Below are 27,852 nucleotides of genomic sequence, written 5' to 3'. Positions count from 1 at the left end.
CTATTGGCATATTCCTCATCAAACAGTAGCCAGCAGGGGTTTTCTGGGCAGCAGCTACAGTCTGAAGATCAGCAGCCCCCAGTTTCCCTTACACATAAACCCATTCTTACTCAGTGCATTTTTGCCTGTGGTCTGCTATGCCCACATCCTTACCAAGGGTTTGAAAGTATTGAGGTTCTCGAGCATCCTCAGGTAACACAACTTTGCTTTTCATTTGTGCACATCAAATCATTCGTATTTCTCAAACTGAGAGATTTAATTCTCTCTTGAAGAATTTTACAGTTCAGCTTCAGCTGGGAAGTTAGGTGAAATGAGAGTTCGTGAGGAGCTTTCTTACTGAACTATCTAATCAAAAACTTTTTGATGGAGATGAGCCAGTCAGAGCAAACCCCTTTTTGGCAGGGAGAAATCTTCTCCAGCCCAAACCAGAATTACTGATGTTAGATGAGAAAGAATTGGGTTTTAGTTCTCCCCGTTCCTGCTTCAGAAAAAGGAGTTAAACCTCCATTTGCTCCACTTCAGGCAAAATGGACCCACTAAACTACTAAAGACAGACTTTACAGCCTCTCTGGTCTGGAGTTTTATCAATGCCTATAAACTATTCTTAACTGGAAAAAGATTATAAATCCCTAGGGAAATTATTACTGTATTTCATTGGGATGCAAGAGCGCTACTCGTGTCCTAACTGCATTTAAAGCAAACATCTTGAGAAGACTTTTTTTTACCCTTTCCCGCTTTTTTTTTTTTAAACCTGCTCTATGTGGTCCTGAAAAATACATCAAAATGGTTAAGATTAGGTAAGTTCAGGATGATTCAAACTTGGATGGCACACATGCCTGAGTTTTCTTAGTAGGTATCTTGTATATAATTTGATATTTTATACCTGAGCTCTTGACTGTTTACTAATGCCAATTAATGAATTGCTAGAGGAAAAGAGATTGTAACTCAGTTCTGCTAGCGTCCAGCAGCTTATTGAAGTGTTGTTATCATTCATCTGTTACTTGATTTTTCCCATTTTACACTGACAGGTTTTAGAATAAAATGATTCATAAGTTCTGGCCATCAAGGTGACTCCTGGCTCAGCGGGGGGGTGTCCTGGGTGATCATTCCTCCCTCTAAGGCAACATCGCTGCTGGCCAGCAGAACACAACTCCTTAACGAACAGCCCATCCTCTCGGCCTCTATGACAAGTAACACTCAGACTTTAATGACTGCATCCATTACATGATTCATAACTCCCATCAGCACTGAAATTTCCAGCATTCTGACTTAAAAACTAGTGCTCACCTCTGCTGTTACCTCTCTCCTTCCATCTTACATAATAATGTGGCAGTACTTAGGTGTAACTTAAAGGCTTGAACTCATTTTTTCCACCCACACCTGGGACCTGGACAAATGTCCCTTGCATCAGGACATTAATGTATTGGGACTGTGAATTTCCTGCTTCAGAATAATGAAAACCGTTCAATTTGCACTGAACATGCCATAGTGCTTCTGTGCTTTTGCGCAGAACATTTCACAAGCTAACATTTAAACGTCATTTTCATAGACAGATAAATACGGAATTAATTGAAAAACAAGATAAACATCAGTATCCTTAGTGTTCACTCTTAATATGATCAGCTGCAAAGAACTTGCTTGCTAAAACAGGATGGAAGTACAGGTGAGAGAAAGTAGTAATATATTAAAGTGGCTGATAAAACTTCTCAGATCACAGCAGACGAATGGCAAAGCTCTACCCGTATTTCATAACTGTATTCCTCAAGGCAGCTGGTGGACCAAGCTACAAGCAGAGATTCACATATGATTTTTAAAAGCTAGGACTGCATATTTACATTTTCGCCTTGCTGTGAAGATAACCTCATGCAGGTAATAAGCCCTGTTTATTGTTTCACCATCCTAACGCCCAGTGAAAGGAGACAAGATTTTTTTTGTTTTCTAATTTATATTGGTAGCTGGTATCTATTTCCCTGTAAGTTTACCTGTAAACTGACAGTAAAAAGTTGTGCAAAAGTAGAATTTTATCAAAATCTAGCATTCCAAGCTCTGAATTTCAAAGCAGTCCAGGATATAGACACTCAAGATCGTAAGGTTCAGGATGAAACACACTTGGTTCATGACAGCTCACAAGCCAAGATATCTGAAGGTAGAAGTAGAAAACCACAATGAAAAATCACATTACAATTTTCCTTGGAATAAATCGCATAAAACTGTTACGAACTTGAAAAATGAACCACTTGGTAGAAAGTGCAGATGTATTTGGAAGCTTAAACACTCACCAATTGCCATTTATCCTCCCAAGGAAGAGAATTTTCCTTATTAACATTACTTTTAAATTAAATAATCAAACATCTTTTCAGACCATTGTTGATTTGTATGTCTATTAAATCTCCAAAGTAAAACCATTTACCAAAAATTGATTTAGAAGTCCAATACTTTCTGAATGTGTGAAACTGAGATGACATCAACATCAGTCTCACAACTGATGTCATGGAATCAAGTGGAGTCTAAAACCTAGATGGCTCCTTAAACCCAGGCATGCTGTAGGAAGTAGTATGGATCAGCAAAATGACTGTCAAAACAGATCCACATGCCCACACAAAGGTTAATCTACATCTGGTCCTTCAGAAATAATTTAATTTGCGTGGAACTCTATTCTGAAATTTGTAATGACTCATCAGTAATCAGCACAGCACTGCCAGAAGACATTTTCATTTGGAAAAAAATAAACCAAACTCCTACTTGTCAAGCGTTTTGTGCTAGTTACCTACTTTGTCAAGAAAAGATTTTTTTTTTTTTTTTGTAATGGTTTTGTATGGCATTCTGCTTTGTATTGCTGCAGATTGCCAGACTGTACCACCTTAGTAACTTACTTAATCATAATGCTTGAAATGACTGTTGCACAAACCAGGCTGCAACACCGATAACCCCCAGGCAGGATAAAGGAACAATGGGACCGCTGACTTTCTTCCCTCAAAAGAAGTAGATGCTGTGTTAGAAACTGCATTGACAGCAAGAGGCAAATCTGCAGTTGCCTTGTCTGCATATTGAGGTGCTTGTTTTCTCAATCTTGCAAACAAAGAATTCCACAGAACTCTGTTAAAGTGTGAGAAATTTAAAATTCTTGCCTTCAAAGGCAAAGCATAGAAACACCTTTTGTTAAGACCACGATATAAGTACATTAAAACATATCAGCTGTACCATTTCCTAGCCTTATGATTTCTTTCATGTTGAAATCTAGTAGTGTTGCTGAATCTCTCACATTTTTGGGGAATTCCCAATTAGGTTTTCTAAGGCAGTAAATTCAATCACCGTGAATCCTCTGTCTGCTCTTTCCCAATTTCCACAAAGTAAAATTGTTGGCAGTGAGAGGAACCGAAATGGAATTTGAAGCACACCTAACTGAAAACAAACAGAAAAAACCACACGAATAGGAAAAAAACCATAATTTAAGACATTATAGTAATAGATTACTGGCGACAAAAACGAGCAGTGGAAGCCAAGAAGATACAAACCAACCATGTGTGTCTTTGGTGTTTTGTGTGTGTTTGTATATCTATACAGTGCTGCATGAGAGATGTTTATACAGGTAAAGTGTTCACACTGAACTAAACTCTGCAACTACATGCACATACAGAAGTATCATGCAACGTTTTCTTGGACAGAGAGAAAACCCCCAAGTTTGAAGTCACTGCTGTCATGTGATTGTGTATACGAACACACCAATGTGGCTCTGAGGATCACATCTCATTTCACAGCACAGATACCTGGGCTGGATTAGCTCTAAACAGATAAAGTACAGATTATCAACATCAAGAAGAAACACCAAACTGCCTTACTAAAAAAAAACCAAAACAAAGTCACTGGGCTCAAACTAGAATTAAACTCACTTGGAGATTTTAAGAACTAATTATTAAAACAGACAATTTTAAGACAGAAAACACGCTATGTACTGAGCTGTGCTTCTACCCTTTATACAACTGTTGAAGTTACTGTTCAAGCAGAACTACGAAGTTCTTAGATTCTGATGATATGGCCTGTAAGGCTGCGGTTTTTGTAACAAAATCCTTCCTTCTGCAAAGAATGGCCAATGGATTACAACTTATTATAAACGTCCTAATGCATTGGTATAGCTATCAACAAATGAATGCAGCTGCTATTATTTATTTGTACGTCAAGGGTCCCAAAGCCAAGTCACTCAGCAGAAGCTGAAGTAGAAAGTGAGAGATGGAGGTACGGCAGAGAAGTAGCTTGAATGACACAAGGTCCCATCCTGCCTGCAAAACACATCCGTAGGGATTCACAGAGGTGGAAATGGACAAATTTTCCAGTGAACAAATAGCAAACAGAACAAAGGTGTTTTAATTATAACCAGAGAAGATTTAAGGTTTTAATGAACATAGATGAGGGGGAAACATGACAGCAAATATAATTAAAAGACGAATAAGAAGCAAATGATTTCTAAGTTCAGATAAAGGCTCACAGGCACCTTTATGCGGTTCCAGATAACATGTACCATCTTCAGATGAAAGACCTACGGATCACTGAGGCCAGGTCTGTAGAAACTTCCATTCAATGTACCTACAAGCAGCTTAAATAACGTTTCTTTTTCTCCCACCCCACCCCACAACAGCAGAAACAGCAGAGAGACGACAGCACATATCCTCAGAAGTTATAGTTCACCTTATTTAACACCGACTCCTATCTTCTAAATTATGCAGAAAAATTTACACATTCTGAGAAAAACTGCAAACAAATTAAGGATCTTGAAAAGTAAGGGAGCTGAGACTAGAATACACAGGCAATAGCGCATGGAAAAAACGTCAGTAAATTTTTAACCATCATTTTCCACACTTGAAGGAGATGCTGAACCTGAAAGATGTCAGATTCAAAAGGTCTAATCAAATCTTTTTCAGACAGCTGTTGGCTTGCAAGTTTGTTTCTACAGAAAATCAAGACTTCCTCAACTTAATTTCTCTTTAGCATAGATAATTAATGTTGATATTAACTACAAAAGTATTTTTAAGTAATACGGGCTGTAACTCTTCAAACTTTTTGGCCTCACACTAAGCATGTGTTACTGGATATCAGAGACAAATATCCTTTATGGACACACTAATTAAGCACATACAGGTTTTTCTATCCTTCTCAGAAGCATGCAACTCCAACCTACACAGAGCACGGTGAAAGGTGAACTACCTGTCCCCATTCTGTAATTCTGAATGTTCTGGAATGGCATATATTGCATGTAATCCGCCAAATGAATCTTTTCGTCTAGCCAAATAATTTCACACCATTCTCCTTTTAATCCTCTACTCCAGATTTTAAAAGCATTTATTTTTGAGACTATCTATACAGCTAATTCCCAAGGTTTAGATGAAAAGATTTTTTTTCTATCTATAGTTCTTCATCTAAGACCAGCACCATCCCACCATACCGTTTCTTCCAGCTATACCAATGCTAAAAGTTTAGCAAGTGACTCTGCTCTTTGCCAAAACCTCAGATCTTATTTCTATTCTGCTCCAGAAGAATCAGTGTATCATTCCAGAAACAGACCGCAAGTCTTCAAAACAATTTTTAAATGTAATCTGCCCATACCGCCAGTTTCAAACAGCAGAAGCTCTACCAGTGCTGAGTTTCTGGCTATTTTATGCGTCTTAATAACAATGGCACAGCATTCACCTTCGTAGATGTTTCAATGAAAATCCGTAAGCTTCTTTACAGTCAAATGTTCTCTATTTTCCAACGAAATTGCTCCCTCTCTTGCTCTTGCCACACCTTCTTAACAACCACTTCTGGCCCCTTCACAGTCTTATGGATAAACTAGTACTTCTTCTATTAGTTTAACACAAAACTAGTACTGGTAGGTTTCTGCCATTCCACACTCTCTCTGCTGTGTCCACTTCCCACCTCAGAAACTTTTTTCAAGTGACTGTGTCACTTGTGCTTGCAAACTAAAAGAGTGCAGAGTGCATAACTTCTAGTCATTCCTTATGGCTCTACTAGAGCATACTGTCATAGCAAGAAACAAGGTAGCTTGCTACACTTCTAGTTCTAATTATTAACCAACTAAAAGAAATATCAATCTGCAACTAAGAAAAAGATGAAAACAGGTATACTAGTTGCAATAATAAAGTTACTGAAGTTAAACAAACACAGTTCATTTTTTCTTATTTAATAAATAATATAAAAAAGTGAACCTTTTTTTTTTTTTACATTATTGGAAAAAACAGTTTCTTATCTAACTCCAGCAATAATACAACCAATAATGAAACCAATTAAGATTTTTGGGTGGACATTCCATATCCCGTTTAAAGCGGAGTCCAGTGTGCACAGCCTCATAACTACTGATGACTTTTCCACTCCTGGGGTTGGTGTTCTTTTCTGTTGTTCTGGTTCCATAGATGACCTCACTGTTCATTTGCATTAAACAACAACAACAAAAAAAAAAAAAAGAAAGAAAAAAAAGAAAAAATCATATTCCTTGGTTAACAAAAACATGCCAAGTTTCAACACCTGGTCAAATCATAACTACTTTTATATCATCATACAGATGTTCAATTATGTTTGTCACATCAACAGTAACATGGCATTTTATCTTTAGCCTTGTAGAAAAAATTGCAAGCCAACAGCATAATGCACATACACACACAGAGTACACTTGACAAAAAACACTTTTATGTGGTTTACATTTCACTTTTATTTAAACCTCAAAACTGCCCATATTGCAGGGTTTTTCTTGATGAAATATGGAACTGAGCAATTAATTCTACAAAATTATGGTAAAAACTTGCTCATTTTTCTACCTTATTGCTAAGAAACTTTACAGGTGCACAGTTTGTAAAAATAACCCTTTTAAGACTGAATGTATACACATGCTACAGGATTTAAAAAAAACCTACATTAGCATAGCACCTCCAGATGGGGCAAATGCAGTGCTGAACACAGAAAGAATGTTTACAAAGTTAGAACTGCTCATTTATTTTACAGCTTCTAAAGGGAAGAAATTGTTCAGTCCTAAAAGGGTTAAGTAGAAACCCTAATATACTTCTTTTTCTAACAAAGCTGCCACTCAATCCCACAGTACAGTGCTTGAAAACAAAGTCAAAAGTCTGGCACAGGAAAGTATAAACATTTGTTCAGTACTCATAAACAGCTGCTTTTGAAAGAAAGTAAATAATATGGTTAATAATTGAAGAGCATCTTAGTTTCAAGTTGGACACCTCTATGGAGTCATTTAATCTACAAGTGGGTAGCTTCCAATAGACAATTTGTTCCACTTGGCATTGATGTTCTGTATATGGGGAATTTGCTGATTTATGTCTTGAGTTCATGTCTTTTCAGGTAACCATTCTGATCTTACAAGTCTGTGCAACAGAAGTAGTACAGAATACCATTATTGACACAGTTGTGGGATACCCTCAGGGCAAATAATTTGGAAAAACATCAGCAGCAGATTATTAAAGTTTATGCTAGTGTTGAACTCTGAAATGCAGTTCCAAACAAATGAAAACAAAAGAAGGCATAGCTAAATTAGAGCACTTAATCTGCTTTTTCTTCCTACAGTTGGAAATATAACAACATTCTGAACACAATCTCTATGTATATAGAATTAACAGCAGACTTAACAGCTAGACTTGAACAGCTAACAGCTTCATACTGAAACGTACTAGAAGTAGTTTTATCAAAATCTTGAGATATTGTTAATATAATGGAAATTGATTAACAGCTCACAAGGCCAATAAATGTAACAGTATCACCCCACAGGAAAAAGTTCAGGAAGATAATGTATCTGAACAACTGGACATCTTAAACACAGTAAGAACCTGGAAGACCATTTCTGTACTATAGAATAACTACTGGCAACAATGGAGCCACAAGCCCAAGGGAAAAATGGTGTTATTAAAATGATCTTGTAAGCAGAACTTAATAGTCTCTTCTTCTCACCCGCTTGGCTGTAGTGTGTAGAACAGCAGAAATCAGGCTAAGTCGTTATGTTCTTTACAAGTCAAGGAATATTTACCTATTGGGCAAAGTCACTGCAAGTAAAGAAACTGAATATAAAAAGTATTGCATTTATATGTAAAAATTTTAAAACAATGAGTATAAAAGCGTGTGTCAAGTTCTGAAAAGCTATTTTAAATAGTCTTTGAAGGTTAAAAGGCTTGTTATGGTTTGCCTACTCTGTGTATATCATAGTTTGTTCTTGAATACCCTCTAAATCTGATAAATATATCGCTTATTTTAATTCTCAGTCTAATTAGTGATGAAAATCCGTGGCTTTTGAATTAAGCCGTACTGTAAGATACTTATGTGTTTCTAATAAAAACACTGTGAAATGATTCCTGCCACACACAATTAAAACAAAATTTTATAGCACATACAAAGGTAAACAGATTTGCAAGTAAATGCCAGTAAACAGTTTAACACAGAGATAAGGCCACAATGAATTCTGCCCTTGGTCACTGGAACGGATATGAGGTGAGGCAGTATTCACTAGTGTTAAGAACCAGCATTGTGACTATGTCATGGGAGTAAGTATGAAGGCCTGTGGTAGAATACAAGCACATTTTAGAAGGACAGTGGCACTGATTCTACTATTGGCTAAATATGCTTTATAACCAATTTCTTCCTTTAACTACATTGTTTCCACATAGGCCACGGAGCACTAAAGCAAACAAGTAGAATGGAGCATCAGAGTACACAAATATGGTGCAGAGACAATGCTTCAAAATGGTGGTGGGTCTCTGAACTGGAATAAGTGGTCAGAAATAAAAACCCTATGAAAACTGTCAACAGATAAGCTTGTAAGCAATGCACTGCAGGAAGCCACAGGTTCACATTTACACAGCAGTTCTGACTCTTACTTCGGGGTATAGAAGAGGCTGAACACACCATAAAATTTGTATTTTGGCTTTTAAAGAGGAAGATCCCACTATCAGAACTTGTCCTATGAGTCTATGCCTAGTTCTGTGACTACAAAGGAACTACTGGGGTATACTTTCCAATACAAATGAAGCAGGCAGGTCTACAAGGAGAGACAAAACATGGCAGAGTCAAAATGAAAAACAAATGCAACAACCAACGAAGTCAAAGTGCAAATGAGCCTTGAATTTATGATGGAGAGAAGACTTGAATGTTGCACAAGCTGTTGGCAGGGAGAGAGAAACCCACAGGAAATAAGGATGGGAAGAGCTGACATCTTCATAGTGCTTTTACAATTTTCTATTTGCCCATTTCTAAGTAATAAAATTTACTTCTAGTTATTATGGTATGATCACTTCACAATGAAAGCACGTTCTCAATACAAGTGTTACACCAAAGTCTGGCCTAATTTACTGAACAGTATGAAGAAAAACATGCTTGTTGTGATTCTTAAGTGATGAAGGGCATCACCTACCAATCCCATTTGTAGCACACACTTCTCATGGTACTTTAGTTACATGCCAACAAGACAGAAGACATGCTGCCAAATGAAGTTATTGGGAACATTCCATTTTTGAAATAAAACATTTAACTTACACTTAATACAAATTATGTACAAGATTAGAAAAACCTGAACAGATCCTGAAACATTTTCAGATGTAATATGACTGAACAAGGAAGAGGGGAGTAACCCAGTAACAACCCTTCAGAAACACCAACGTATGCTTGTGACATGAACAATCATTAATATGACTGCTTGAGATGCCACTTTAAAAAAACCTCAGGTAATGTCAGAACCTCATGAATTATCACTATAAATACATATTTAAAAAAGAAAAACAGAAATAACTATTAACAATGACTGAAAACAGAGCACTAAAGTTAACATACATTGCATGTATTGCAGGCAAGGCAGAGGCATTTTTTTTAAAGCTTTTGCACAGACTTCATATAATCTTAAAAAAAATATGCTGGCCTTTACAAGGTTCTACTTGCTGAAATAAAAACAATTTCAGTTCATAAAAAGTCACAAGACTTCAGTTTAAAAAAAGGAACAGTTCCAGCCACAGACCAAAAATATATATATTTTTTTAAAACTGGAAGAGTATGGTAATTAGATTATACAAGCATGGTCAGGCTTGGAACCTGAATATACTTCAGAGCAAAAGCTCAGAGGAAAAAAAAATATAAACTATTTGGTAACAAAAGTGTACTATATGTTGTGATACAAAAAAGGTATGGTGAAAATGTACCTTTTATACTAAAGCTTATACAAGTTCCTTGGTCCATAAAAACTATGTTGTATTCATGTTTTCTAGTTTGCTCAACATGTATCCCAGCCACATTTTTTGTTTCTTGCCCATTAAAAAAAACACAGCTGAAAAATAGATTTTCAATAAAGTTCTTATGTTTCGGATGTTTTTGTATTTTTTTTGTTGGTTTTTTTTTGTGTGTGGGTTTTTGTTTGTTTTTATTGTGGCTTCTATATTTAAGGATCAGCACTTGCAGGTAACAAGGTTCAAATAGTATCACCTAAAAGTAAAAGGTGTTTTCCCATGAAACCACAAAAATTGTTCAGTTCTCTTGAATGTAGCACTTGAAAGTCAGTTAAAAGTCCAGGCAAACAACAGTAGTTAGGAAACTACAGTTGCTGTGGATGATGTGACATTGGTTGGATTTGTGCTGACGTTTGTGTAACTTCCCTCGCTGTTTGTATTTGTTTCACTGGAAGCCATAAGGCTTGAGTTGGCTCTGAGGATTGCTCCAGCAGCACTGCAGTGTGGTCGTGGCCCTGGTTCCGGTGTGTATGTAAAGGTAAGGCTGGTGGAGTAAATGATGCCATCATTACGGACCAAAGTTACTGGAACCTGGACTGGCTGACGGACCCACCTCCAACCCTCTCGAAATGCAGAAATGTCTGGTACAACACATAACATGCTCTCTGCGCATCTGAAAAACAGGAGAGTCAACTGAGCATAATAAAACTTAAGCTTAAAGAATAGAACAGAATAGTTCAGTTGGAAGGGACCTAAAATGACCATCTAGTCCTACTGCCTGACCACTTCAGGGCTGACCAAAAGTTAAAACCTATTATATAAAGGGCATTGTTCAAATGCCTCTTAAACACTGACGGGCTTCGGGCATCAACTACCCCTCCAGGAAGCCTGTCGCAGTGTTTGACCACCCTCAGTAAAAACATGTATCCTAAGGTCTAGTCTGAACCTTCCCTAGGCACAGCTTTGAACCATTCCCACACATCCTGGCACAGGATCCCAGGGAGCAGAGCTCAGCACCTCTCTCTCCACTTCCTCTCCTCAGGAAGCTGCAGAGAGCAATGAAGTCGCCCCTCAGCCTCCTTTTCTCCAGACCAGACAAACCCTGAGTCCTCAGCTGCTCCTCACAGGGCACGCCCTCCAGCCCTTCACCAGCTTTGTTGCCCTCCTCTGGACAAATTCAAGCGCTTTCACATCTTTCTTAAATTGTGGGGCTAGAACTGCAAGAAATACTCACGGTGAGGCTGCACCAATGCTAAATACAGTGGGATAACCACCTCTTCCAACTAGCTGGATGCAGTTTGCCCTCTTGGCTGCCAGGGCACACTGCTTGACTCATATTGAAAACCTGCTGTCAACTAGCACTCCCAGATCCCTTTCTGCACGGCAGAAAGTATAAGCTTGAGTGTATAAACATGAGTATATACTCTTCAAAGCATCCAGTAAAACGTAATCACCATAAAAGTAGTAGGAAATACTGTACCTGTACATGGTTTCAGCTTCCACATCCCCAAACCAGACACGTAAATTTGGAGTGAAGTTCTGTCCTGTAAGTTCCAACATTGCTACATCCCCGCCACCATTCAACTGGAAAGAAAGTGAATGGAAAAAAGAAGAAAATCCATAGAAAAACATGTATTAATAAAACACACATACACACACACTGAAAAAAACCAAAAATTTTTTTCACGTGTACAAGAACAGTAAAGGGTGCTGTTTCTATCTGCTGGATAAAACTGAAAGAAACACACCTACACAACTGAACTGTAAATTAACACATCTAAACAATACTACCAATTAATTTAATATCGTGAAGGAATGTCAAAGTTTTGATAGTGGCCACATAGAAGTCAACAAACAAGGCTCAGAAAATGAAGAACAAAGAATCTTTCAGAGAATGCGTTAGGGAAGCTTCAAGTTTTTCCATGGTAGGATGCTGATTTTCTTAATAACGTTTCTGTCTGGCCTCCCTTTGATCTCTAATTGGCTGTTTTAAGATCCAAAATCAATTTCTATATAATCAAACAGAAGTCCTAAGGATATCACTACCACAGTATTTTAAGAAAACCTTCTTAATGTAGAGAACAATATTAATATTATTCCTATGATGCGCAGGCTCACATATCTGAAATGTAGGTAAGAAAAATTATGGCAACAAACTAATTTTCCTATTTATAAAGCTAGAAGTATGTTTTCCTACAGTATTCCACAAAGGTACCATGGAGGTTAAATCAGTATGACAAAAATAATCTCACATAAAAGAGTTCATTAAAAAACCCCAACAAACTTACCTGAAGACTTTCTACAACAGGCACAGGTGTCACTGGAGCATGGACCGGTCCCATCCCCTCATAAAATGTGTATTCTGCTTTATCTGTGCTAATGATTGTCCAAGAAGCTCCATCATTAATCATTTCTTTATTTGGTTCTTTGGGGCATGGAGTGGCCTTAGAAAGAAAGAAAAGGTTTAAATCTGGCCTGCAGAATCATTTGCCAAGTCAGAGAGCTAAAAACAAACTCAGCCAGTAACAATGTCTATTATTTCAAAAACATGTTTCCGTATGTTTTTCCTCTAACAAAATGACCTAGAGAACCAGACACATACATTTCAGCAAAACTAGTAGAGAATTAAAACTTGTGAGAACACTGTAACTCTAACTCTCATCTAGGATACTGTCCCCTCTCCAACCTTCTGTTTATTGAGTTTTATTTTAGTTCAGCTTTCGAAGTTTTAATGTTATTCAATAGCCATAAATGAACAAACTAGAGCAACTAGAAGAAGCTACTTCAAAACAGATCTTACTAACGCAAAGTGACTAAAACAGCTACAGACTGAAGTGGAATACTTTTCATTAGTTATGATTTACATCTGGCCAAGTTCTTATTTTATTTTTTTTTTAGAGTGTCCTTCACCATCCACAAGCTTATATTTCAGTGTATGTGCAAAGACAGGGGAGAGAAGTTGAAATGACAACCTTGCAAATCATAAACTTTCACTATCTTCTTGTAAATATTACTAGATTAGTATACAAACATAGACAGAAAATACACTGACAACTATTTATGGCAACAAAAGCCTCTCTGAACAATTCCGTCATCTAGCAACCAATAAGTAAATTGTGTATAGGTTAAACACAGGAAAAGAGGAAAAAAGGACTAAAAAATTCTAACTTTAATATCTAAATTCTGTTTTCTTCCATTAAGCTTTAAGGATATCTAAGTACGTAACTATAACCTTCACTCTTCAAAACTGTTAGATGAACTTCAATTAGGACAAATTTACTGGTTCAGCTGAAAGGAAGTTAAGATCAAAGCTGAATTCTCATGTGGACTCTTCATTCCAGTATCATCATGTAAAAAAGCACTACGAACAGCTTGCAAGGGAAGTATGCAACAGGGATAGTATCTACAGATCTTTCCAAGCTCAAGACCTAACTGATATTTTTATTAGAAACATATGGAGCTTCTAAATTACTAGTCCAACTTCAAAAGTGGAACTGCTGTATACTATTTCAATGCATGACATTTTTCTTAGGGTGACTACAATTCCTGCTGGCACAGATGACATACTTCAGCTCATAACAAACAAAACCACGGATATCACAAATGTACAAGGTTGTACAGGTACAAGATCCTTGACTGGTTTCTTCAGATCTCCTAAACCCCTGCCACAAAGCCGAAGGAAAACGCCACAGAGTTTGTTCTGAAAGTCCTGCTACATCAAGAATTTTTTCAGTAACACATTACTCCTTCTGTCAGAGAAATCCTTGAAAGATTATGATTCCTCTTCTAGAGAAGCATTGCTTCTTGTCGCTTCCAAATACAGCAGTTGACCTCCAGGCCCTCCCCGTCCCCTTCTTTCCTTTCAGAACTAAACTTTCTCAACAGGTGGCACTGGAAGACTGAAATGCCTTACCACCATGCTTAGTACCTCATGTTTTGACAGGCTTCACATGGAGGCAGGATGGGAAACAAACAATTGCGTAACATTAACAGATAAAGGACTGAATTCCCCAGGACATGGTAAATGCAAGGACAAAGACAAAAGGAATGCAAGGAATAGAATATACTTAGATCTAAAAAAAACCCCTCAAACAACCAAAAACAACTAAACCCTTCCCCCCCCCCCAAAAAAAAACCCTCAAGAAAGCTCTACATCAAAGGATATTGAAAAAATGAAATCATAATGGATTAGAAAAAGTTGTAAGGTTTTGGTTTTGTTTAAATATAAAGCTAATTAAAGGAAAGCAAGAAGGAAAAGGTAGAACTTAACAGTCATTCTTATTTTCAAATGCACAACAGCCAACTGCACAGTCCCCTCCCTGACATTTGTTGTTGCAGTGATTTTTATTCAATGTCATCACCAGCGTACTGATAAAGTCAAATCTTCGACCTTCTGCCTGATCCTAAGTTTTTCAGGTAGTTAAATGCAGTTACAATTGCAAGTATGTTATATCCAGAAGGGCATCAAAATGAACACAAAGGGCAAAAAAGTGGTAATGAGTTTTAATTTAGATAAAAGTGAGGTTTCTAAAGAAAAAAATCTGTAAGCCATGCCCATAAAATACTGAACTTGGAACCAGTAGTTACAACTCAGGATCCTGGAGTCATCACTAAATCTTCTGAAATCACCAGCTCAATGTGAAGTGGCAGCACAATGTTGGACACCCATCAGAAAAAACTATTGAGAATAAGGTATCAAGTATTATTTTGCCAATGTAAATCCTTTGTTCATCTAATTCTGGAATATAGTTCTGGTCTCCTTGTCTAAGAAAGCCACAGTGACAAAACATACAGAAGGGGCAACCAAAATCACCAAGTAGCTGCTAACCTTATGAGAAGAAATTGAAAAGACTGACTCTAATTTGGAGAGAAGAAATTAAGATGTTGATGGGTAAGGTGAATGTAGAAGTTGCTCGCTAAATCCTGCAAAACTGGAACTAGGAATCACTCACAGAAACTGTCAAATCATCGAAAACAAATACAGCAAAAGTTTACTAGACAGACGACAGGAAATGTCTTGAACTATCTGCTGCAGAATACTGCAGTGAGAGAAAGCATCAGTAATTTCAAAAGGAATCAAACTGATGGACGCATCTACAAAATTATACTAAAAGATACGAGTCAAAGATGCAGCCCGTTAATACAGTGAGTATGGGTGCTGGCAGAGTACAACTGCATAAAGCAACCACGTCTGCCCACTTCTTGTAAGCGCCACCCCGTATGGCTGCTGCTAGACATCGATACAGACTGTACACTGATCCAGTATGGTATTATTTATATACTTTCTGTATTCCGCAGAATACATGGACATCTTTAAAGAGAGATCTGGCTGGAACTTCAGCAACTGAATTTCAAGGTTTTTGTATGTTCATACTGACCTGCTGACTTTCTACAGCCTCTCTGCCTCAAGCCTCTAAGGTCTTTATATTGGGCTATTTCCATTCACCTAAGAGAAACCTCTCACCCCAAAGGAAAGTCTGGTGTTTGTTGTTTTTTGGTTTTGGGTTGGTTTTTGTTTGGTTTTTTGGTTTTTTGTTTGTTTTTTTTTTTTCAGTGACCACAGTTTGTCTAGACTCTTATTATATGAACTATATTCAACAGTAAATGCTTAAGAGTAGGCAGGTGAAAGATGCTACACGTGCCTGTTTTTCTGGTCTTGGTCTTCTGGTCCAAAGGAAAAAATGGATAAAACGGAATTTCTCTCCTGCCACTGGTAGAAAGAGTTCATCTTCCATCATGATTTCACTTACCAAAGAGTGGTAACAGCCCAACATCCAAGTTAACAGATTTTATTGAACAAGTTGAAGCAGCAGGTACCTACTCCACTCAAAGAACTCTTAATAGTGGGCTGTCTCTTTAAACCCTACCCATGTGGAAAGTTCAAAGCTCTTATCAGACTGGGTACCATAAGTGCTGCAGAAAATGTAGAGTGGCAGGATGTCCTGGTAGTCCCACAGGCAATTCCAAGATGCTGAGCTAAGGCAGCTGTCAGAGAAGCAGGAGTTGTTTCTTCATTCAGCCCTTCCCATAAAGTACTTTGAGAAAGATCAAACAGTAAGGCTGATCCTGAGTTACTGCAGCTCCCATTTCAGAGATTTCTCTTTTTGACAAAGATCTGCTCTCCTTTACAAGAACATATACTGATAGATATAACTCTGCTATATGCTGTGGGTAGAACCAACAGATCTGGTCCCTTCTGAGCTTCATGATTATGTTTCCTGAAATATGAACAAAGCTTCTCATATTTTCTTCCCATTGTCCCAATTCAGGATAGACGTCAACTGAGCCTTTACCAATCCTTTTTAAATTAAGGGAAATCTTTAAAAAGTTAGCTTCCCCCTTTCCTACCTCTGCCTTTCTTACCCAAGAAGCTACCGCTGTTCTCCTAAGGAATTCCCAAGTCTTTCCTGAGTGTGGCTATCTTCCTGGAACACAACATTCTCTCTCAACACCCTTTGCTATTTGAGCCGCCCTGGATGTTTAAAGAAAACTGCAATACTTAGGTAGGTAGGCCTGGACTTGATCACAGTCTTGTTACTCTATGGGAATCACCATGCTGAAAGTCTGCTAAAATCACGCTAACATACATGAGGCTAAACCCAAAACTTGTTAGTATACTGTATAAGCCAGTATAAGCCATCAGAACAATTGTACACTATGGTATTGCTTTTTGGTTGTGTGTTTAGGTTTGTTGGTTTTTTTTTTTATAGCTTTCCCTAGGGGCTCTTTCCTGTTACAGTAACTTAAGGATATTTTTCTCCACCTGCTGGAGAAACAAATACTTGAAGACTGAGACAGCTACACTCTTTACAGACAAATCAAATTTCTGTGGCTTTACAAATTACTGTGGTCAACTGCCATAGCAGTCTACGCTTATGATCTTAGCCAAGAGCAAGACAATACAACTCTTCTAAGCCCGTAATGAAATAAGACTATCATGAAGTGTATTGTTTCCTATTTGCTGTAACCTAGAAATGGACACACAAGTGGTGCAATTCCACTGGCATATGTCAACATGTTAAGCCACAGTATCACCACTGCATGCACAAGTTACTAGTGTGCTTCCATTTCTTCCACTGGAGAAAACGGAATTCATTGTCTACACTGACACAGAAGAAGATTATGAGGAAAGAAAATCAGATTTGGAAAGGGACAGATAAAGTTTGTTGCTTTTCACCCTCTGTTTTTTCAAAACAAAAATATTAAGACACATTCAAAACCAACTGTAAAACTGGCATTCGTACATACATTGGGAATATTTGGGAAAAATTTGCAACCATGCTTCTCATCTATTGAAATAGTTTTAAACAACTCACTTGAAACTGGATTATTCTCTCCTGGGAAAGGCACAAATACATTCTCTCAGTGTCTTTAAGGTAAAATGCACATTTATGGAGCTGCGATACTGGATCATCTGCATCCAATAACGCTGTTTGTTTATCTACTTTTCGAATTATCTGTGAATGAAAGTTATACATATATATTCAGGACAATTTCTGTACTTCATTACAGTTGAGATTACATATGTACTGTTAGTAAAGGAAGTGAAAGGTTTGGTGTTGGGTTCCCCCCCCCCCCCAATTTCCATGTCTCCTGCTTAAAAACCAACATTAGATTCATAAATCTCAATGCTTTTGAAACAAGAACACAACATTGAAGTGACAGTACTACAGCTTCAATGTGCTGCATGCCTGTCTGTCTTAGCCCTTTTGCTATAAAAGTGGGGAAGAAACTTGAAGCTTCATTAAAATCTACTTTTGTTCCATCCCTTGGTACAAAAGAGCAGCAGGTGAAGTATGAATACACTTCTACAGAAGCTTCCACCACTGACAGCATCAACAACATTCTGTGGCAGACTGGTTGCTAAATGAGGAGAGTTAAAAATAAGGAGGTATTGAGATGTCCTTAAGTACAGTCTTGCAAATAAAACAATCATAGTGTATCTTAACAACAGTTTTCATGAAATTTCATTAATTACCTAAAGACAACTGCAAAGAAAGTTGTTCCTTATGTCTGGAAGTTCAGTGAAAAACTATCTGCTGACTTAATTCAGAGATGCTACACTAATTTATTCTTTTAAATTAAAGAAGTTAATCCCTTACAGAAAGTGGAAAGCTGTAGTTTGGAATTCTACCTCAACTTCTAGAAAAAAGTTTAATACTTCATTTTATGCAACATCAGCAGAAGCAGCAGCCAAAGTGTTTGAAGATTTCTAAGCCGACAACCAGAAAGCCAACCATGTCCTCTGGGATTTCTAACGATAATAAATGGCATTATTAGCAATATCAGTTTCAAGGTTAACTTGTTTTTTCAAAGTTCTTTGCATTAACCTATGTCTGCAAGTTACCTTTTAATTGTATCACCTTCAATCAATCTTATAAGGCAGCATGACAAATGTCCCCAATAGCAAACAAAACAGGAATGTTTAGCCTAATTTGTTTGAATTTATTTCTACCTACAAATAAAGTTTCAGGAATCTCCCTTCGGCAGTGAGAAAATATTAACATGAAGCCCACAAAGTGAGATCCTCTTACTGAAGTTCACGTATGCTGAACCAGATCAGTAGTAACCAGGTCTGGATTTTCCTGTCAATGTGATTTAAAAATAAATTTTTAAAAAAGATCTATTTAAATGATGATTTCACACCACTTACTCTAAACAGGCTATCTTATTTTTTAGTTAAGTTTCATATTGGAGAGTACTTCTCAATACAGTCCTAGTAAAGTATCTCTGGGAAGGGGAACAAAAACCTGCCTGCAGGGAATGTTGGTTTTGCATTGGTGTATTCTAATAATTGTTTCTAGTTAAAAGTAGAATTAGTAAAGCCTTGTATGAAATTCATAATGGGCTGACAAACCACAATTTCACAAAAGGTCTCATATGAAGCATTCACTGTTTATTAACAGTCACATAAAATTCCACTTAGGCTGGCATTAAGTGCATAAAACAGGACAAGAAAAATATAATTATACTTTATTTATAAAAACCATTACTGTGTATCCAGCAATAAAATAATTTTCTTGGTTCACAAGCCTTAATTGGTTATAATCAATTTTGTGTCTGTGACAAAAGGCTGAAATTGTGTCTTTCTAAAAAAGTTATTCCAATGTTCCATATGTAAAACAGACCGTATTAATAAATGTCCAAAATGCTTCTGCAAGCTGGTATTGGTGTAATTATGTATCCTTAGAAGTATACAGATTGCTTTTAGATTCAAATCAGTAGAGCATTTTTAAAGTTGTGCTAAACTCAACAAGTGGAATAGTTCTACCGGCTGCAGAGACTTCACTCATCTATTAGGTATCAGTATTTGAAGTATTTTGCTACACTAGAACCTACATTACTGTTTTTAAAAGAGACCTGTTCTTAAGGACAGCTTGCAGATTAACCATTGGCAGTTCTGAATTCTGAAAAATTCTCTACACCTAATTTGCAATCTGTTCTTTGCTTACAGAATTAATCTGAAGATATAAAAATACACTTTTATTAACATGAATGCCATTTTCCATATAAACATATTACCAAAACAAAACATACAAAGTAAAAAATTGTAAACAATGCAAATCCAACTATGCAATTACACTAAGATGCCATCTACAAATTAATTACAGCACTGGAGAAATTAAACTGTACCAGTCTTGGGAGTGCCATGCCAGTAACCGAGCACACAAGTTTGACAGTCTGCCCATAATGAATGTAGCCATCTCTCACTGTGAATTCTTCTCCTTCCGATTCATCATCATCCACTACATGAAAAAGGAATCGTCACATTATTTCTTTTAATCAGTCTTCCTTGATAGGAGGAACATATAACATCACACTATTACAGAAAATACACACTCAATACAAAACAAATCTGCATACGGGTAATTACTATGGAGGAAAAAATGCAGGACTTTTTTTGTGGGGATGGAGGGAAGTAAGTGAAAAAATATATTGCTTCATTTTTACTTACAGAGGTGAATGTAAAATGCTCCCCACTGTTGTGAGCTGGCATGGAAATTACCACCTTCTACGTGCAAATATCTCGTGCTAACTGTTTGGGATCGAAGTCTATTAAATAGTGCCACTTTTGTCCCTGATGCAATACATACTGCAAGGAACACATACAGACTTGAGATTATACAATTACTTCATTATTGCATAAAAAAAGTAACAAAAAGTCACAAAAACATTAAAATAAACTGACGAATAGTGGAAATCAAGAAATAATTCTCAACTATTGGTTAATTTTGAAAATATTTGTATTTGTGACAGACCAAAAATAATCACAAAATTACAAACAGGATAACATACACAGTGGCTGCTCTCCAAGGGCATGCTAGTTCACAGAATTTTGCTACTTAGCCATATGAGCCAGTGCTTGCTGCTGAAAACTCCCTCTGTTCATAGTTCTCCAACAACTGACTGAGCAGAAGCCTTAGCTTGCCCTTGTGCAATACTTAAGGTAACTTTCAGTGATCATTTGAAGTATATTTGAAGTATCAAGAAAAATTGTTCTTACAAATCACAATCAATTGAAAGGAAGACAGACTAACTATGTAAAATTGTAACCATGCAATCTGAAATTTTCTCAGATCCAAACTTACTTATTCAAAAGACAGAAATGCTAAGCTTGCTCCCCTAAAAAAACCCAATCAGCAACTAGCATTTTGCCATCAAAACAGGCATGTTTCTTCTACTTGGTTCATATTCACTGTCCATCAACACTATCTGTCTGAATACAAAGTCAACAGTGCATACTCTGAACCCACAGGTGTGAACTGCACAGCAACAGATTGCCTTTAGTCATGTGGCAAGCTAGCCGCCCCGAGATCCACATTCCATAGGTGAATGGGTTCCAGCCCAACACAGATGGAAGAGCCTTTTAAAGCACTAGTGAAGAGAGAAAAACAAAACAAACAACAAAAAAAAAGGGTATCTCTTGAGGTGCTCCAGTGGTATGCAGGCAAAAACACTCTGGAGGAAAAGCAAAAATTCTCCCAATTATACATTAGCACCAGAGATCTTTAAGTTGAAAAACATGGTAAGCAAATAAATCTGGGTGAAATATCACCATACAGATTTCTTAACTAATTGCTTAAAAGGAACTATGCAAAACATACTAAAAGTAAAACCAACATGAAAACGGCATGAGACGGTAAGAAGGTGGCTGTGATGTGACAAAGTGCAGTTTGGATAACACTACGCAACTTATTTGTCACAATCTGAAAGCTATCTCTTTGATACAGATCAAAACATCCTAAGCACCTGATCATGGCAGCTTAGGAGATCCAACAGCTTAGAAAGCTGAGGTAGAGAATTCTTTACACATATGCCCACAAAGATTCGCTCCTTAAAGTCTTTTTGCAGACCTTTTATATTTACTAAATAACTAACAGTGCATAAAATTCAACACTTATGCTGATGTATACAGTTCTGAAATAAATTAGAAAAAACAGAAATTGAAGATTTCATTGTATTTACTTTGTAGCTACACCACAGAATACACAAGAAAATTAGTAGGAAACAAAATAAATTGCTACATAAAGAAAAGAATTGTAAAATACTTACAGTCTGCATTTTTCAGCGACTGTTTCTTTTTAGAAGGTTTGGAGATTACTTTGATCCGTTTACTGAGGAACACACCGATGTCATCACTATTGCCATAAAACATTTTAACCGATAACATGAAGTGCTTTCTCTTGTCTGAGTCTGATATGTATAATGTTTTGGCAGTGCAATAATTCTGCAGGTGAAAAAATACAGTTGTTTCTTCTTTGAAGCCAACCCAGTTCAAGAAATGCCATGTATTTAATTATGAACAAAACATGAAAACTGATGCAACAGTTTCTAAAACAGAGCAGAAACTGCCTTTTCCATCTCTTCCGTATGTGTATTTCTATGTCTCCGGTTTAGCTTTGTGAAGTTTGGCACCTGGCTTCAGTACTTTAGTGTCTTTCTAAAGACCTTTACCAGGACTGGAAAACAGATGATTAGAGACTACAGATGTGTCAAAGCCATCTCTGAGTGGTTAAGAGTACTACCAAAAATTGTATCTGATTAGAGCTATACAGGCACTACACTGGGCATGCACAGGAGTCTGCCTGTGCAGAAAACGTGCAGAGCCAAACTTTTCTCAAAAGGATGGGAGAAAGTAACCAGAAAGTTACTTTTGGCCAATTGTTTATACCAGGTTACAATAGGAGCCTAAAAAAAAAAAAAGTATCTCAAACTTTTATTATTCTTTTCCTATTCAGCAACATACGAAGCATTTCTAAGTAGACTATGCTGGAAAAACTAGGTAGCTATAAAACAGTGCTTATTAAAACAACCAGCCAAAATGAGCGCTCACACACTGCCAGTTCTATTCCAACTGTTTAAGTCATGACAAATATCTTTTAAAAAGTCTTGTAAAAAATAATCTACTAAATTTATTAAGATGCTATTTTAATAGTATTTTTATGCAAAGGGACTTAAAGACCACTTCTAGCAGTAGATGTTATTCAGATACTTCCTTGATAAGATTATCCACTCCTGCAAGCCAGGGAGAGGGATATGGAGTTTAGGCCAGAAACTGTACTTCAGTTTGATGCCTACCGAATAAGGTAAGAAGATTACTGACTCTGCATCAACAAGCTACAAAGTAAACATTAGTATCCTGCTATGATCCCATGAACCAAATCCACCTACTGGATCATCCCACTTATTTTTGAGGGTTTTTTTTAAACCACTTATGTAGTATCTGCTACAGTGTAACAGAAGTTATCAAAAATTAGCAAGGGTATTCCTTGAAATATGCACCACATAGCTATAATATCCTTTGTAGTAATTTGAGTGGCTTATTACAACTCTTCTACCTTTCCTTCCAAGTTCAGCTGCTGCATTTCTTGGTCGCTGTTTCCTATTCCAATGAAGGCGCAAGGTTGTGACTCTTGCTCAGTGCAACCATCCCGTTCCATTTGCTCTTTTTTTTTCTTCCATCCACTGCCCATAAGGTACACACATGGAGGAGGGCAAAAGAACCTGAAAATGAAAAACATATTATGAGATTACACACAGCTTTCAAGAAAATTCTTCAGACAAACTGCTGTGTATCCAAAGCTTTCTCAGCCCATTCACACTTTGCATTCCAGTATATACATGCACGCCCTTCATTTGCCTTGATTTTCTAAAATGCAAATCAGAAAGAGAAAAGGCAAGGAAAATCAGCATTAGATGCACTGTCACTGAGCATCTTTCCAGTTCAATATATGATAGGTAACAGTTTGCATCTCTACAAAACAAAACCTCTTTCTACCCTTACAAAGAGATTCTCGAAGAAAGTAAAAAGGCTTTGAAAGTGACAGTGTTTTCCTTTTGTAGCTGCTTAACATGATGCTCTGATCAGTTCACACAGAGCAGTTCCACAAATTAATTTAATGGACAACTGCTGACCACAATTCCTATACATTTATTGTTTCATCATTAGTAAGGAGGAAGTCTACTCTGTCCAAGCATAAATCTCTTTTCAGTTTTTAAATAGAATAGATGAGTTTACATCTTCATCAGTAACTGCAAAAGATATGATCTAGTCTTTAGCATCACTGACTGAAATCAGTCTAGAAGCTACTTACAGCAATACATTCAAAATTAAAGGCAGCATTATAATGCAATGTATCGATCCTGAAGTTTCTGCAAATTGCTAAAAATGCAAATACTAATCACTTTTGGTTTTTGTTTAGCTGACACCTGCAGTGGTTTTATCATTACTTAGCTAAGATCAAAGTTTAAAAAGCAGAATGAGTACATCTAGCTGTGAGGTAGAGTCATGAAGGGAGAAAATAACTGAAAAAGTTTTTAATTATTCTATTTATTTCAAATTGGAGAGCAGTGCTTAACTTGGCACTTCTGAAATCCAAATATGACAACTACCTCATACAGGTCTGTAGGTAAGATTTGATTTATTTTTTTTTCCTTTTTTTTTTTTTTTTTTAAAGATTTTGCTTGGGACAACTGAATTAATGGATTACTTCTATTAAATACCATATAAACCTCGATTAGTGGAAGTCAGATTTAGTATGAAAATCAGGTCTAACACTTTATCTCACCTTTTCAGCAAAAGTACCTTTATTTACGATATAAAAATGCTTTTCTAAGTAACAGAATTCTTAACAGATGAAATTAATTCCCGAGTTAATAATCACATAATAATAAATTGTAAGTATTAAGAATCCATGCAAACAAATGCAAAGATTTTAATAATTTCATTTAATGCACACAAGTAATGTCTATTCTTTGTTAGAGAAACAAAGAAATTTTATGTTTTACTGTAATTCAAAACATCTTGGTGGTTATGATAATGAGCAAAAATTACATTCTGCAGGCAAAAAAATATAACCAAACTTTCTTTCTTGCCAGTAAATCCACAGTGAAAATTCTTCACTTCATTTCACTCTTTTTAAAACACAACAAAACTGATGATATACCAATATGCATATAGCTTAAATATCTGTGAATGTCTTTCAAAAGTGTTGGGCTCGGGTTTGAAAAAAGCCTGCCTACAAAAGAATTTGTAGAAAGCAGCTCGCCATGTGACATCAAAAGAGCTATGGGCATGTCTGAGAAGCTCATTAAATTTGTGAAACTGCTTCTACAGATTGCTTTTTGAACTTCCAAACAAATGTAAACAAATGCTAGACTTCATTATGATAATCCATTTCAGCAAAGACATACAGCAATCATTTGCCCCTTTTATTGCCTTCACACTATACTGAAGCATAGAAATTTTGATATATATTTATGGAATTATGAATTAAGAGAAAGCTACTTGTAGAAGCAAACATTTTAACAACTCACATTCTCATGTGGTTATTGCATCAGTTTTAACTACTTCTATTTTATTCTTTGGAGTAATTATGGGTCATATGAAGGCTCTGGATATTTTTTTTCTTCCAATTGAAAATGCAGAACACAGAGAACCAAGGCAATGGGCAGAAACTTGCCAATTTGCAAAGCAGATGTTTCCTGATGGAACTGTCAATTTGAGAAACTACATAATATACTACCTAAAATATAAAATTTAACACTTTCACAGTAGCAGCACAGGAGAACACTTGCACCAGCTCAGTCACCAATCATAAAGCTGAAATTTATAGTTATCTGAATTAGAATGGGTTACTGTAGCTTTATTGCTATAAGAACAGAAGTTCTGAAATTTGAAAATTACCATGAATAAAAAGAGTAAGCAGTAATAAATGTCACCAAATGGTGCACATGCTATATTCCCTTTTTGCTTTTGCTTCTTATCTTCTGCTACCTGATCTCTCTCTTCCACCTTCCATCACAAAGATGATGAATGATGCAGTAGGGGTATATTTAAGAACACCAGGGGTTTCTGTTACGTGCCAATTAAACCCTCCCCTTCCTACTACAAATTCTTGATCTCAAAACCAGCAATGAACTTCCTGCTTTTCAGCTGCATTTATTTCAAACAGCACTGGCGACGTGACCTAATTTCCTTCGAATGCTTCTCTACGCTAAAAGAAAAATGATCTTAAGAGGACTTATGTTTGTGAGAGAGACAGTACAATGACAATGGTCAAGATCATAAAATTTGTATTAAAGTACAAAGTGTATATTTACTTTCTACATGACCAATCTACTTTATGTGCCCTGTATCACCCCACATCTATATGTAAATACCATAAGTGTTATTAAAAAAAAATATCTATTCTGAGGCTCACCTATTGGTTGCTGCAACTTTCAGCATGTTTTAAGAAAACAGAAAACCAAAACAAAGCAAGAAATAACAACTTTAGCATTACACTGAGAAAATTTACACTGTAAGTAATTGTGATCACATGAAAAAAATATATAGATATAGACAAATATATATACACATGTGGGCAGGAAGGAAGCAACAGAATAAAGTGTCACATTTTTATTAGACTGACAAGGGGACAAGTGAGGGCAACAATCATGCCTAAGTACACTTTAGGAGGCCTACTCTGCCATCCCAGACAGGAGAAACATGATGGTGGTCCTCTACGAACATACTTTTCAAATTGGGATTATGAACTAACTCCAAGGTTAGGAAATGCAATTCTTTTGGGAAGAAACTTCAAGTAACAGGTGCATTCATTCAAGAGTTGGCCTTTTGGGAACCAACTCAGATTGCCAGGAAAAGCACACCACCCTAGCTAGTCAGATTCTGAACTCTCAAACTCGAATGTCAATACAAGATCCTTTCAGTGTTCATGGATGTATCCCATTTATTTTCTTCTCAACAATTACAAGCTATTTCCAATAAGGAAATTATACACAGACACAAAATTAATATCAACCTTTATTAACGGAGCAATGCTTTGCAAACAAGAAACCAAACCCCCTGTATTCCATGTAGATATAACACCATAAAGCAAACATCACACATTTACCTTTCTTCCTCATGTATTCTTTTGTATTCCTCTTATCGGTTAGAACACAAGAAACAAATCTCAACCTTTTTTCATATCCTTTTTCATTTCAGATTTATTCTAAACTAAGTCCTTTGAATAGCTACGACCACTAGATGGCACTGAAGACCTACAAGAAACAAGTTTTAACCCACTGGTGAAAAGAAAACAAGCCACAACAATTAAAGTGCTCTTTTAAAATTAGACCACCGGGAAAAGCCTTGGAAAACTATGACTTATGGAATAAAGAATGACACTTTCGAAACAGAGACGATTTTAAGTTTCGTTAAAACAAAAAGAAAGAGTCTGGACATTCACAATCTGAATGCGTTTTCATATATGTCAGCCTCTTACTCACCCTTCAGACACAGACAAGTACAGACTCAGGGCTTTTTATGTCATATTTACAATCCCAGAAACTCATGTACAGAAGAGATTATTATATAGTGTGAGTAAACTATGAATATCCCCATATTTCCAATTTTCACAGAGGACTGGAGAAAGTGTCTTTGATATGTATAAAGTAACTGCTAGAAACAGGTTCTCTCATTAATAAAACATTTGTGATTAAAATAAGAATTTACATGTTTATGTGAGAGGCTGGCTTTCAGATAACTATAAAGAGGAAAGAGAAGAAGAAAATCACCTCCCCAAAATATGTAAAGTAATTAAGGTAATTTCCAGTATTACTGATGGGAAATAAGGCAGGGCAATGTTTGGTGGAACAAATGAAAATACTCTTCCTTTAACCTTTGATTTACAGGGCCTACCTCTCTTTAACCACAAAACTAAAGTAAGACTGAGTAGGAGGTAAAAATTCTTCTGAAATATTCATATGACCTATAGTAAAAAGAAAATTATGTTGGAGGGAATGGCAGCTGTGTCTGGTTCTTCTGAGCTTGTTCAGAATTTTCAGTACAAGAAGTAATGATGGAAAATCATGTAGGATGTCATTTCCTCACTGGATTTGTACCATATTCTCTTAATACCTCTTCTCTATGCAACGAGCAGACTGGCAATTCGTTGATGAATGAGCAGTAAAACAACACAGGACATTATTCTGTGAGGTAAACACCTAACAGCTTGATCTAAAAAACACATGAGATCTGTTAGGGATCAACTCTGTGAGCTCTTTCATTACTGGAAATATAACAATATAACAACCAGGAATGTCTTTCCTGGACAAAAACTGTTCCACACTTGTTAGAGCTGCATGGCGAGATGCAGATTCAGTG

The 27,852-nt window shown here is 36.6% G+C and overlaps 1 protein-coding gene across 8 annotated transcripts in view; it reads right to left on the bottom strand.

Moving 5' to 3' along the window:
• Positions 1-6,680: 6,680 nt before the first annotated feature.
• Positions 6,681-27,852, bottom strand: part of RBPJ (recombination signal binding protein for immunoglobulin kappa J region) — a 154,358-nt gene continuing 133,186 nt past the window's right edge. For 6 of the 8 annotated variants that reach the window (XM_037390731.1, XM_037390735.1, XM_037390764.1 and 3 more), the window contains 8 exons: positions 23,042-23,207; positions 21,756-21,930; positions 20,158-20,295; positions 19,836-19,948; positions 17,519-17,659; positions 12,491-12,646; positions 11,683-11,786; positions 10,560-10,875 (listed from right to left, as the gene is read on the bottom strand). In XM_037390731.1, coding sequence (XP_037246628.1) covers positions 10,560-10,875; positions 11,683-11,786; positions 12,491-12,646; positions 17,519-17,659; positions 19,836-19,948; positions 20,158-20,295; positions 21,756-21,930; positions 23,042-23,207 — 1,309 coding nt within the window. Of the gene's footprint in view, positions 10,876-11,682; positions 11,787-12,490; positions 12,647-17,518; positions 17,660-19,835; positions 19,949-20,157; positions 20,296-21,755; positions 21,931-23,041; positions 23,208-27,852 lie in introns of all 8 variants that reach the window. The other 2 variants (XM_037390714.1, XM_037390724.1) reach the window with 2 other exon arrangements.

Source organism: Falco rusticolus, chromosome 1 (genome assembly GCF_015220075.1).
Source record: "Falco rusticolus isolate bFalRus1 chromosome 1, bFalRus1.pri, whole genome shotgun sequence".
NCBI classification, from domain to species: domain Eukaryota; kingdom Metazoa; phylum Chordata; class Aves; order Falconiformes; family Falconidae; genus Falco; species Falco rusticolus.
Note: the sequence above shows the minus strand (reverse complement) of the source record. Positions and strands in the feature narration are given on the sequence as shown.